At 42.5% G+C, this 14,558-nt stretch overlaps 1 protein-coding gene across 1 annotated transcript; it reads right to left on the bottom strand.

Moving 5' to 3' along the window:
• Nucleotides 1-2,723: 2,723 nt before the first annotated feature.
• Nucleotides 2,724-4,743, bottom strand: msx1a (muscle segment homeobox 1a). Its single transcript, XM_084039743.1, has 2 exons — nucleotides 4,198-4,743; nucleotides 2,724-3,961 (listed from the first exon to the last, which is right to left on the bottom strand). Exons 1-2 carry the CDS (start codon nucleotides 4,628-4,630, stop codon nucleotides 3,546-3,548), a joined length of 849 nt encoding a protein of 282 aa, XP_083895869.1. The 5' UTR covers nucleotides 4,631-4,743; the 3' UTR covers nucleotides 2,724-3,545.
• Between the last annotated feature and the right edge of the window lie 9,815 nt (nucleotides 4,744-14,558).

Below are 14,558 nucleotides of genomic sequence, written 5' to 3'. Positions count from 1 at the left end.
GTTTGTTCTTATCTGTTGATGTTTTTTTTTTAACGTGAACAGAATCCATTTTCACAATAAACAGACAAGTGAATTCCGGGGCCCAGCGGTTAAAGGCCTTTCCCACTAGTTTTCATTTGGGATTTTTTTATTTATCTATTTATTTATTTTTGCAACGAGTATTTTAAAAACAATTATTATAAAACAATGATTACCTCCCTGGTTTATTCACGTATTGCTCACAAATGCCTGGATGATTAACAAAATACTCAAAATCCACAAGTGAGAATTTTCAAATGAGATCATATTGTTGTAATATCCATTCATGCAGGCTTGGCGCGTGGATGCACGTTTGGTTATAATAGTCTGCATGTTAGTTTGGTGGGATAATTTTAGTTATTTCAATTTTTATATATTTATTTGATCCAAATAAGTAGCCTTTTTAATGTTACTCCCACTCTGAACAGAAGGTGGTGGTGTAGTATCTGAAAGAAACAGAAAGTAACTTCTGTTTGCATATTTCATGACTTGTAACTGTAAGGAAATGTCGATTTCTCTCGCATTTCAAATAAATAAAATAATAATATATACAATTATTATTATTTATATTATATATATAAATATATATATAATTATTATTATTTTGTTTGTGAAGAACCATATAACGTTCAAACATTTCTTCCTTGATTTAACTAACGTCTCCAGTAATTTATGCTGAAGTACCAACTAAATGCTACTTGGTTTTGGTAGAATAAGCTTAATTATTGATCAAGTTGAATTGCGCATTGGTAGGATATATGTCAGTAAATACATATTAGGGCAGATTATCTCAGCAGAGATCATTGTAATTAATATACTAAATAAATCAACTTTGGCCTTTGTCTTTCGTCCGGCTAAAGAAGTTGCGATCAAGTTATTTCTTAAGAGTATTTGTTCGAGGATAAACAGGGGTGAACATTTGCTGCACACTTTCTTCAACCACCTTTATTAACTCAGTTTATAGAAACAATGTCAGAAAGTGTCCTCTGTGCGTTTGGCAGCAAAAGGCGACTAAAGGTTTAAAGTCTATCAAGCATCCCCCCTCGGTCCCTTGTTTGAATAATAATTCATCCGATGTGTATGGCGACTTCTAATAACCCATTTTCCCTTTTCTTTGGGGATCAAGCGGTTTTACTGCAGAGTCAAACGGCCTCCTGTGATCTTCTGGATGATACAAACAAGTGAAGTTTTGTTTTCTGCGGGAGCTCCTGGCAAGAATGAGAGCCGGGGACAAAAGAATGAAAGAGCTGAAAGAATGGACGGATCCCCTTTGGCTCTTTTGTGTCGAGTTTCTCTTCTTTTCAGACGGAGCGTCCATCCGTGTGATTTAAACGCATTGTCAGGGATTATGTATTAATTCGTGCCTCATGGATAGAATGGGAGTGGAGAGGGGAAAAATACAATAAATAATAATAATAATAACCCAGAAATGTACCGATATACGTTGTGAATTACAGTCGGAATGAAATGAATTAAAAGCTGCATCACACATGTAGATATTGGCTTGAATGGGAGACATGTGTGCGTGTGTGAGAGTAGAGGAGTGGGACTTGTTTGGGACAGCAGCTTGTCAGCGCGGAGCAGGAAATCACAGCGCGGAGAAGTGTGGCCCGTCCCAGTCCCCCGTTGACATTTTAGGAATGATAAAAGTTCCGCCTCGCCTGGAGCTACAGCCTCGCTGGAGCCGGCCTCCGTCTGCGGCAGATTGCCTTTGCTCATTACAGCAATTATTTTACTCCAATTTAACCCCTGCCTGAATGGCAGGGAAGTCAACAGAGAAGCCTGTAAAAGCGCCGTGGCGGTGGCCTGTAATTTTCTCCCCCTATCTCATCCCTGGTTTGTCATTCGAGTCTTCCTCGTGGCAGAAAGAGAGAAAAAACACTCCAGCGTTCATCTGCAGGATGAAATATGATTTGTTTTCTTCTTTATGCCAGTAAAGTCATATGTTCACGTGGGGCCCTAACGCCGTAATGGGGTGTCACCTGGCTCATTTTAACCCCCTAAACACTCCCGTAATGACACGCTGGTGGATTGTTTACAAGCAATTATAGCCCAGAGAAGCAACCTCCGATATTTATCCGTGTGTTTTGAAGTCAGCACAACTGGTTACCCCCCCCTCTCCCAGCACACACACACACACACACACACACACACACACACGAACACACACACACACACACACACACACACACACACACACACACACACACACACACACACACACACATCTCCACCCCCTGGATTCTTCTGGCGCCACCAGAATCTCGGTTAGTTGTCTCAAAGCAATAGGCAACAGCTGTAGCAATACATGCCGCCAAATAAAATGTGACACGTTGAAATGCAGCAGAAATGTGGACGTTGTCACTAGTGGGTCACGTAAAGCCTTTAGACTTCCACGGTGTTTCCAAAAAGCCTATTTGCTTAAATACTAAATGATGCAGGTCAATTTGCAGTTTCTATTTATAACAACTTTTTAACAGGCCTGATCATCATAATAATCCCGTATAAACGTGTCTGAAGATGCTATGTCCAACAGGTAACAACACTCACATCCTGCCTAAACTTCGTCCCAATAATAGTAGAATTATCAAATAACTATGACCTGAATTTATATTATATTATTTTTCCAGTACAGTTTCTCCTTGCTTTTGGAAAAAGGACGAATGCGCAGGCGCCGTGCAAAGTCAAAACGAACAACTGCTTCATGAAAAAAGAATAAACAATTTATTGTTTAAGTTATGTCACAAATATATTCATAATATAAATGAGGATATTCTTCAAATATACATTATTTTACAGTACACGTATCCCTTCCGAAGGGAATCATTCCAACAACAGACAGTGCTGTTATAATAAAAAATAATAATAAAATTAAAAAAAAATGCTGTGGTTCTCCAAATTCACAAAGAGCGATCGTTCATTGTAACCCACTAAAGTTATGCATTGATAAGAATGCAACAATTAAAAAATGTGGGGTTTGTTTTTCACTGTGACAACAACCCGCTGATGCGACGAAAAGCCCAAAAAGTTTAGTCGGTGCAAAATGTGAAGCTGCGCAATAGTCTCTGACTTACTTGGCCGGTTTAAGAGCCTTTACCTGGCTGATGGAGGGAGAGGGCTAGAGTCCGAACTTCACTCTCCCCTCCTTATATATCATGGTTTTCTACCACTGCACCGCAAACATGTCCACCTTAACGTCATCTCTAAAATAAGAGTCCCATCCCACTGACAAAAGAAACCACTAATAAAGTTGGGTCTTTTTTTTTTTTTTTGCAGTGAACTTAGTGGAGAGGGGTCAAGAGATGTGGATCAACTTCAAGGTCCTCTAAGGGGGTCTGTTAGGAGGTCTTGCCCCCTCCTTCGTAAGATGTGACACTGAGCTCATCGCCAGCGTGCCTCTTGATTTTGCATGTAGTGTCACCTCACCTGTCCGAAGGGCCCCCACTCTCGCTCGGGGCCCTCAGAGAGGAGTCTAAAAACCCCCTCGTGTCCCAGTGCACGCGCCCCCCTTGGCTTTCCATCCCCTGTCAAGCGAGGTGGTACATGCTGTATCCGACGTGCGCGGCGTACAGTCCCATGGGGGAAACCGGCAGCGAGTGCCTCTGGAACGGGTGCGAGCCGTAAGAGCCGGGGACGTGCGCGCCGAGCGGAAAGGAAATCCCGAAAGCAGGAGGCAGCATGGGCTTAGCTGCCATTTTCAGTTTTTCAAGTTCTGCCTCCTGCAGCCGCTTGGCTTTGGCTCGCCGGTTCTGGAACCAGATCTTGACCTGGGTCTCCGTCAGGTTGAGGGAGCTGGAGAACTCCGCGCGCTCGGCGATGGAAAGGTACTGCTTCTGGCGGAACTTCCTCTCCAGGGCCAGCAGCTGGGACGTCGTGAAGGGGGTCCGGGGCTTTCTGTTGGTCTTGTGTTTTCGCAGGGGACACGCAGGAGGACTCAGCCTTCCTGTGGGAGGACAAAACGTTTTCATTTAAAATAAATAAATAAATAAATAAAAAACATTGGATTTGCAATGCGCAGTGTCAAATCTGCACATTTGGGATAAATAAAGTTTTCGAATGCGAAAACACAACGAGTAAGACATTATAAAGTCCAAATTGAGCATGCAATAATCCCACATGTAGTACAGATGGACTAATGCTTATATTTCTTTATAGGCACCGCACTGACAGCAAACTTACGTGGAGGTGTGGGGGAAAAACGAGGACTCTGAAGCCAGGAAGTCCTCTCGTTACTGTCCGGGCTCTCCGGTTTAATCAACACGTCGTCGGGCATGTTCATGATGTCACCCACGGAAAACGGGGAGCTCACGGGCAAAGCGGGAACCGAAGTATCCAGACTACCGAAAGTCCCCATCCTCACGCCCTTTCCGAGCGCGTGGGACGTCCCGGGAACGGAGCGGGCATCCGGGGACGCCACCTCTCTGCTGGGTTTCCGATCGGCCATCAGCGCCTCGACGCTGAAGGGCAAGATGGCAACTTTGGGCTTCACGGTCTCCTCCGCGGGGCCGAGGCTGGTCTGCATGTCGCCTCTGCCGACGAGAACCGAGCGGGGAGGGAGGTCTTCGGTTTTCAAACCGGCGCTCAGAGCTGACATGGCGATCGATGGGGCCATACAGGGCCGAGCCGGCAATGTGATGAGGGTGACTGGTGGACTGTCGCGGGCGCAGTGGGGAGAGTTACACGAAGTCAGCGCGGCGCGTCCTGAGGTGACGGTATCCTCATGTTTATGTGACCAAATTGGAGTGCGGAGCTATAATAAGGCAGGCGTGGAGAGAGAGTTGGCCAATCAGGGGCGACGTGGGCTGGTCCTCGACTGAAAAAAAAAAAAAAACAGAGTGGGTAAAGTTAACAATAGTACTTTTTTCTTTTCTTTTTTTAAACACGCAACTTCACATAAACAGAAACACAACAAACTCTTAATAGGCCATGATTTCACCGAGACCAAATCCCACAAAATGGTGTTGGTAGATACCATCAAATTATCCATTCACTTTTTTGACATTTTATAATAGGAACATTAGGCATGCACATTATTTCTATTATTCCAAGTTTATACAATCTTTCATATGTTTTATGTCCCCGATTTTTCAATATGTTTCCCTCGCATCCACCCACGCGAAGACTTGTTTTTTTTTGTTTTTTTTGTCCATGTGCTAAAGCTGCTAAAGTGAGTTAAATGTTGCACAACCGTTTACTGCTTTCTTCTTTATGCGATGAAGCTCTCGCAGCGCGCTGTTTATTGATGGCTGCGGGGCTCTAATCAGATTGAAACACACAGGCCTTCGCAGTCATTTAGGGGTAATTATCAGGCTTGGGGGAGGGATCACTCGGATTTTTCCCCCTTTGACTACATCCATTAAAGTCAAAAATGATGTGGAGTCGGGGGTAAAGGGGGGGGGGGGGGGGGGGGGGAGAGAGGAGGAAGCGTGGAGCCAGGGAGAGATTTAACCCAGGACTGTCATTGATTTACCTGGCTATACCTTCTCATTATCTCCAGTCCCTAAAATAAGGGCTTTATTGTTGCAGAATGTCACTGGATCTATACTATATTTCACATTGAATGGAGATCTGCGGCACAAAAAAAGTTTGACTTCATATTTAAAAAATGTAAGATTCATAAATCTTGAGAGTATAAAGAAATGGAAATAGATAGCTTTTTTTTTTTTTTGCCGTGTAGTCGGTTCTCAGGAAAGCGTCTGCGTCGCTAATTGCCCAGCATAAACAATCTGTCACGATTTGTCAGTCTCCCTAATGGGCAGACAAGTTATGTTGTTTTTAGGCGCCAGCAGCGCTCGGATCAAAGCGCACGGCTTTAGGGAAACTATTGAAAAAGTTTCAACCGCACCGAGAGCGCCGCGCCTCCTCCTCCTCCTCCTCCTCCTCTCCACCCTAGCCCAGGGACACTGAGCCATTCAGCCTGAAAAATTAGCTTTTTCTCAGCCGATCGCACGCCATTTTCATCTATTCAAACGGCCGCTGCAATAGCGGGCTCCTCGGAAGAAAAGGTCAGCGCCCACTGGTTCCTCTCCAGAGTCCCCTTGCTGAAAAGGATTCCTCGGTGCAAGTGTTCCCGGGGACGCGCAGCGGACCTCAGAGCCCTGTCTGAGGAGCCAGTCGGCGGTTCGAGCTTTGTGCTTGGAGTATGCGGGGCGTTTAACACCAATCACCACCATAATCCAGCCTATCTGCCCCCCCCCTCGCCATAACTTTACCAAAGGGGGATTAAGATAACCACCTCTCCGGGACCGCAGCGACCCCGACCTCATAAAGTCGAGTCTTGATGTGGTGGTGGCGTCTGGTCACGGTTGAATACTTGTCTTTCTTCACTTCAACATCGCAATTAGCCTTCAAGGTGACACGGTGCCTGTTTCCCCCTCCCGGCACTTAGGTAGGCCTGTACCTGTTTTGCATGCGTGAGCGATAAAGATGACACGATAAGGTAAATAATTTGCTATTTCTCGAGGCAACGTTCTTTTATTGTGGTAATTTTAGGAAAGGAATAACATTTTATTGTTGAATTATTTCATAAATGCTATTAAAAAATAATGTTAAATGTATGGGGTCATATTTATTGAACGACAGAAATAATCCTGCAGTTGTTGTTTTTTTAACAACAGATTACCTGCTTCCAGTCACTTTCTAAAGAACTTAACACACAAGTCTTAATTTATCATTTCCTCGGCAGCACATCCGGTGGGTGCGCGCGCGTCCAGCGGGGCCTCCGCGCGCAGCTGCAGCGTGTTTGGAAACACTTAAAGCCTCTAACCTGGAACGAGTGGCATTGCTCCGACAGCTTTGAAGTCACCGGAGTCTCCGGGCTCCCGCGTCCGTCTGAAGTCCCCTCCGCTCGGGGCTCAGACACTTAACCCGTCCTCCGACACCATAAACGAGTCCGCGTGCACGCAGACGGGCGCACGTGAGACGCATTAACGCGCGCTGTTTGTTAACGTGCTGCAACAAGGCGTAGCTCCGCGCATGTATCCCGGTGAAGCGTTCCTGTTCGGAAACTCGTAAATCACGAGTTTGATTCTGGAAGTTGAAATGTTTTTTGATGAGCGCACTCCGAGGGCGCGGCGGACAACGTTTAGACACGTGAAATATATTTGAAATAATGAATACACGACCTTGTAATTATCCTTCACTTCTAAAAATAGCTAATGATTTAATTATGATCTCGCCCAAAAGTAGTTTTTTAATGAAAGTCTTTTTAACTTGGGCCTCGGTTGTTGCAGCATCCCTGGCTCCAGTTTATTTGCCTTGTGAACAGAAAGACAATGTTGATGTGCAATTAGCATCCCAAACAGTGGCCTTTTAGGAAGACTGACGTGCCACGGAGAGAAGGCTATTACCATAACGTTTTATCTAAATCCCGAGGCAACAAACGAGAATGAAAACAACTGTAAGGCTCATCGCTCCTTTATCTAACTTTATAAACTACTTTGATTCCACAGTCAGTAGGCAGGGACTCCGGACAAAGGCCCATTGTTGCCTCCTCTCAAAGTTGTCTTAACCCCTTTCATGCGAGGCCTGTCTATTTAGACTGTAAAGACATAAAAGGGAATGAATGTCCATGTCAAAAGGCATTTGCAGGCAAAAAAAAAAAAAAAATGTTTGCATTTGCAAGAAAATGATTTGCGTCTGTGGGACAATGTCGCTCATGTGAGTATAACTCCTACATCATTGTTGAAATGTTTTAATTTGTAGTACTGGTGACGTGAGATAGTGATGAAGTCAATGTGTGTGATTTGAGATACATGGGAAATAATCAGATGGACACTGAAGTGGTTTTAAGTTAATGTGATAGCAACTTCAGAGCAACTCTTTGAGATGCAAACAGCCGGCAGTCCAAGCCGAGCTCTCCATAATTATACATAATGTATCTTATTTCAAAGCAATTAGCGCAATCAGGCGTATCGGGCCACTTTGCTGCCAGTAAGTAACAATGCCTCCCGGTCATTTAAGCCTCGACGTGCCATTCACACTCTGGCTCGCAGGTCCATTTGGCAGGTGTATGTGCCCAAAGTCCAAAAGTCACCACCAAGCCACTTTTTAACGATACTTGAAATGTTTTTTTTTATTACTTAAATCTTAAATATTATGTCATTAGCAGGACATAGCAGAAAATTAAGCTTTGCGATTTACAATAAACTTTACTTCAAGAATTAAATCTATTATTATAAACAAAAACAGATACGTGGCATGATATTTTAAAATGGATCAACTATAAATTATCATAAAATATGGGACACAGAAATACGTGTGGAAGTTCAAGCATTGAAATAAATTAACAAAGATATTATAATATTTTGAAATAAAAGCATGTGTATTAGGCCTACTGTTACTCAAGTGACCCAGTTATTATAATTAAGGCTGAATTATGAGTTGAATTAACATGAAAAAAAGAAAGCTAAACATTTAACAGAGTACCAAAAGCATATTAAGTGATGCTTCATTCGATTCTTGTTTCAGAGAGAAGCAGCATTAGTGGAAGCCAAGCTTCCTGTAAAGTCCTCCCAGCCTCGGCGGGGAAACCGCAGCGCGAGACGCTCCAAAACGGGAATGCACGCGCGATGACGATGACAAAAAAACATCTGAAGCTTCGGCGATTAGACGTCTTGGAGAAAGAGAAGAAGAAGAAGAAGAAGAAGCAGAAATCGATTGCCTTTTCTCTCGAATCATTAACTCTGTAAGGCAATCAGATCCACCGCTTAGTGAGTTGATTCCCCATCCACGTCCCTCATCTTTCCCCGCGACTGACAGCAGGATGGATGTGTCCCACGGTGGTGATTAAAACAACGCGTCGTCGAGCCATCGCGAGACAGACTCTCAAAGGTATCAAATGCCTGACATCGCTTCAAAATCACCACCATAATGGTTCAAGATTGTCAGATAAATACAAAATATCGCCTCTACAGGAAATGCCAACGAGGGTCCGTAATATTTCTTTTTTTTTTAAGCCTGTTTGGTTGATGCCAAAGTTTTCCCGGAGTTTGGCTCTGATTGGCTGTTAAAACCGCAGCAGTACTTAAACACACACCTGTTGACCGCATTACCGTCGGGTTGAGAAGCACATCAGTGTCATAGAACAATGCAATGCACGCAAGAATATCGTTCAGGGTTTTTGGTGAATAAGAAAAATGAGGTGAAATATATGTGGCACGTGTTATTTTCAGTACAGTACAATATTTTGTTGTTCTAAAATGACATATATTTATATGTATATGTGCACTTCTTAAAACATTTTTAAGGTTGTTGTTTTAAATTACTATCTTTTGTTCGTTTGATAACAACCTTAAAAAAATTAACCATCCACCTAATTCCTATCTCACACATTATTAGTAGGCCTATATTATTAATATTATTATTATTATTATTTTTAGCTATGGTTGTTATTCAAGTTAATTTCTAATATAGGCTATAAAAAATAAACTTCGTATCTATTTTTCTTAGTTTTTTAATGAAAAAATCTGAAGAACGTCTAAGTGAAAAAAAAAAATGCTAGACATAAGGTTAGAGATGTTTGACTTTTGCGTTTATATGGAAAGCAATCTGTACATTACCCCCCCCCCCCCCCTCCACACACACACACACACACACACACACACAAGCATGCACACATGCACGCACACACACACGCACACACGCAGCTTCAATGAGATTAGGATCACTATCCCTCACACGCTGACCTCTGCATGACTTTAAAATCAAAATAATTTCATCATGTGAGCGGTGCTATCAGTGTTTCTGCCTGCCGTTCACTCCTCTGTGAAACTTAGATAAAAACGCGCCTTTTAAATTTACAACATTCCTCCGTTCAATCAAAGACATCTCAATTACCCGAGGTCGGCCTATTGCTGTGAAATTGAATTAGCCTCCCTTTATATCTTTCACGCCATTAAACAGGAAGCATACCAAAATCATTTGCAAATCACTGGCCTGGGTAATTTGATATACGCCATCTAAATGGACTGATTAACTAATGACAAATCATGGGATTAATTTTGATAAGTCGATCATTTGGAATTTCCCAACGCTGAGTGCGCTTGTTGATTAGAAACTAAATAGAGTCCTAAATGAAATGCTTAATAAGCGCATAACAAGCAATAGTTTGAGCAACAAATCATTTTATATAATCGGGCATGCTGGGATTTTAAAAAAGATGCTTAATGATTAACTAAATGACGTGGAGCTTCAAAACGCTGTCACCCCTATTTCCCTGCGCTCAAAACAAATTGCAGGAATAATGAAAACATTTTCAGTCTCATTTTAGGGCAGAAATACTGTTGCAACCACTATTAATGCTGTTGCCACAGTACCAGGTATTATTATAGTATATAATTATGATAATAATTATTATTAAATATTTACATTGGTTGAATCAGTTATTTGAATAAATATAATCCTTAAATGTGATCATTTTGATGGACCAATAGAAAAGTAACGTGTAAAACCATCCGTTTTTCTATTTGACAGTATATAAAGCATTATTTCACACATCAATAATTAAAAGCTGTTTTGTTTATACAGATAAAATTCCTGCTGAGGGCATACAATGTATTTGTCATCTCCAATAGATCAATTCCCCTTTTGAAAAAGATAATTATTTCCCATTTTCATCAAGATAGACAAGAATAAATAACTTGAAGTGATTGTGTTTGAAATGAAGTCTGTGGGAACTGACATCAGATTTAAAATTAAAAAAAGGATTTGAAATACAATCATAAGGATCTATACGGTGGTGTGTGGTTCAGCCATTTGAAAATATCACCGCAAAATCACTGCCTTGCCCTTCCAGTGACACCATGTACATAAACCATCCTTCACAAAAACCTTAAGCCCATCATTTCGGGCTGTTCCCTCCCGCTTCAGATCTGGCCAAAGAAAAGCAAAGCAAAACAACAAAGGGGGGCAGAATCAGGGGGTTTTGTCTGGGAAGTTGCACTGTGGACGGCGAGCCGCTGCCTGCTCTGTCCTTCAGATCACGGCGTAGCAGACTTGGCTCCATCCTAATCTCACAAGTCTCAACAGTCTGCAACTCAAGTTTATCCAGAGGGGGTTGAGCTTCTCGTAGCCCCCCCATCACCATCCCATCACACCCGCCCCTGTCCTCCGCCCGCCTCCACCCAGAGGAACACTCTGTCAGTGACCCTTTGCTGACTCCGGCTGCCTAATCCTTTTAAATGTGGGCAAAGCCTGAAATGATGAGGAGTTGAGTTTTTATTCAGGTGATGTCCTTTGCCTCTCCATGTTTCCCTGTGGCCAGCAGGATCAGCCTAAAGACAACAGGAGATCCTCTTGGTTGTAATGGGCCGGGCGGCCAACCCCACATTGAGTCATCTGCAGCAAATAATGCAGGAGGAGGACTATGTTTGTTTGTCAACTGGAACCAAGAGCGCCGGAGGTTTAGCAAATCAGAAGCTTGATTGAGCTGTTGTTAGTCATGCAAAGTCAAACTTGACAAATGAAATGGTTAGATGCAATGGTCTGGGGAAAGTACGTTAAATGAGGAGTCCAATCAACTTTACAATATATTTCCAGTCATTTCTATATGACAACTATTTGCTTGTAAGGTGCTGCGAGTCCTTGTGGTGGTTTCAGTGTAGTGTGTTGGTGTATTGAGGCCAATGAAACGGTACTGCTGGATGGATTAAAGATGAATGACAGTAAAAAAGCGTTAAAGTGACCAAATGCAGACTTTTTTTTTCAGGAGTCAAAATGTCATTGTGTTGCCTGTAGTTTGGCGCGTGGCGCGTTGCATGACATTAGACTCCTTGTTTTCAAGGGTCAGGAGGGAAAAAAGGGATTTTAAAAACAGGCATTCGGCTGTTTAAAAAGTCATCTCCAACTGTTTGTCACTGCCTGTTTATTGACATCACTTTATGACGAGATCATATGCCGTTTAAGGGTGTTGTCACATATCCGATGCCCCTACAGTCACAGCTCCCCTAACAGTGAGCTCACTCAGGCAACAGCCCTCGTACCCATCTCCTTCCACAACCCCACCCCTCTCCTATAGACATATTTAATTTAATTAAGGCCTGTCAACGCTATTGATTTTGGCACTTTCAATTATGGCCCAGCCGTTTATGGGCTCCATGGGCCGTGGATCTACTGAGCTGTGATGAGGGGTGGGGGGAGGGGGGGGGGTCCTATCAGCGCAGGACCACATGGACGAGGAGCCTCTCCATCTTCCTTATGGCCCTGTGCTGTCTGCAGGAGACACTGAGGTATGGCTGTTGCCTCTGTCCCACTCCCCTCCTGCTTCCCATAATTAATCCCTCATTAGACAGGTCTTTATTGTTTAATTTGTGCCGTTCATAATCAAATTGGGCAGATTAATTGCTACAGAATTTAGAAACCGGGGTGAAAAATGACCTCTTCAGGTTTTATTATGCCCGAGGCTCTTAGTGAATCATCACTGGACAACGGTGAAATATCTCGCAAACCCTCGAGATATTTCTCGGCATCAGTTTTTGAGTGATGGACCGTTATTGGGGTGCTCTTTTTAGAAAGCACAGCTGCTTAGCAGAAGCTCATTAAAATGTTTCTCAGAGATATATTTTCCCTTGCAGTCCTAATTGCAAAAGTCAACCTTACAAATTCTTGTGTTTATTTATGGTCGTGGCCTTTTGCTTGTCTTCTGTTTGTGAGTGGCCGGTCAGTGTGTGAGTGTGTGTGTGTGTGTGTGTGTGCGTGTGTGTGTGTGTGTGTGTGTGACATAAAGAGTGTATGTGTATGCAAGAAACTATTTAGAATTATATGATATTAGAAACAAATCTAAATATGTGAATGTTTTGGTTGTGTGAAGGAATTGTGTAAGTTATTATTAGTGCTGCTCATAGTTGTTTCTTCAGAGTGCAGTGGTGAAAAGTGATTTGGATGAATAGCGTTAGGTGCGACAATAAAACAGTAACAAGCTATTTGCTTGACACATTTTTACAGCATATATTTAAGTGGTGACTAAAACACCAGTAGCTGCTAACACTTAATAAAAGAAATACTTTTGTACGCTTTGCACAGGCACCTTGTAAATGCAGTTCTAAGCCAGGTTTAAGTGAAAACAGGAATGAATATCACAGTCACTTGGTATGGGTTAAGGTTCACAGAAGTGACTGAAAAGTAAAGGTAACCTTTGTTCTACGTGCCAAATCTTTGAACTGATGGGCCACTACGCCCCATGAAGCATCTTTGGGTACCTAGAATATAAAACCTATGTATTATTATTATTATTATTATTGTGCGGCACGGATTTATAAAATTATTTCTGAAATTAAAAAAAGGATTTCATTACAAATGTATATATTTATATACATGCATACACGCCCATAAAGTTTGAATTTTTTTTAGACACAATCCCCAGTTTATTCCTATTTAAATGCATATAAATGACAAGACAAATTATTCCAACTTCATAGTCGACCATATATATAAATATATATATATATATATAAATATATATAATAATATATATCGCCAGTTATCGCCAATAATAATGATCTTATTGCATAAAAGAATACAAATAATACTGCTAATTTTAATTGAATTGCAAAGCTCATCTTTAGAAATCTTTGACTGAACAAAACAGACTAAAATACTGAGAAGCGTTTTAGTGCAGCTATGGCTACATTCCCCAGATACCTGACAGACCCTTTAACAGACCCCGTGCTCTGTGTGCATGCTGGGTCGGCCGCCTAGGCGTGTGTGTGTGTATGCAGCGTGTCGTGTTTCAATGACATCATTTAATGAGAGCATTGATGTCAAAAGTAGCGTAATTGTGTCGGCTGTCGTGTCACCATACACCTTGGCAATTATAGCGTCACTCAACGATTATGGTTCATTATCTCTCTGAGAGGTCGGCAGTCCAAACAATGGAGTCGCACAAACCTATACACTAATTGCTAGCAGACACAACTGGACCGGACTGGACAAGCGCTATATATTTAGCTTCTGTTGAGTGTGTGGGGCGATTATGAGGGTGAGTTACGCAAATATGATTATTAAATTTCACGTGATGGACAGTTGAGCATAGTGAGAAGCACAAGTGTGCTATTTAGTGATGGATCTGGCTGTTAATTGCGGTGTAGGAGGACAGGATTGGATGGCTTAGTGGAAAATACTGAGTGCCACTTGAATGGTGAAATGAAGGGTAATTCAGAAAAGGCCATCGACTCCAACGCCGACCCCCTTCTTTTTTTTTCGGATGAAAAGTTGGCTTTACCTTGAATCATTAAATCCAGACGGGGACGCGGGTGATCTCCTCACAAAGGAATCTCTTTGGGACGTGATCCGATTTTATGAAACTTAGTTCCACAGTTTGGAGACGAAAGCTCGTGGACGAGCGGGTACTGTCCACCATTTTGTGCCCTCGCTAACCCCTTTGCCCTCGCTGCTCCACTCGAGTCCTAATAAGGCAGCGTGGATTCCTCTGGCTTGCATGCTTCTTATTATCTCCACATCCCCCTTATTCAATATCTCTGATGGTTATCTTTGTTGAAGTTGAGGGCCGTGACCAGGAGCCTCGGTCCTTTTAAGCACAACTG

The sequence above is a fragment of the Eutrigla gurnardus genome (assembly GCF_963514095.1).
Source record: "Eutrigla gurnardus genome assembly, chromosome: 2".
In the NCBI taxonomy this organism is placed as follows: domain Eukaryota; kingdom Metazoa; phylum Chordata; class Actinopteri; order Perciformes; family Triglidae; genus Eutrigla; species Eutrigla gurnardus.
This window is presented reverse-complemented; position numbering and strand designations above follow the sequence as displayed.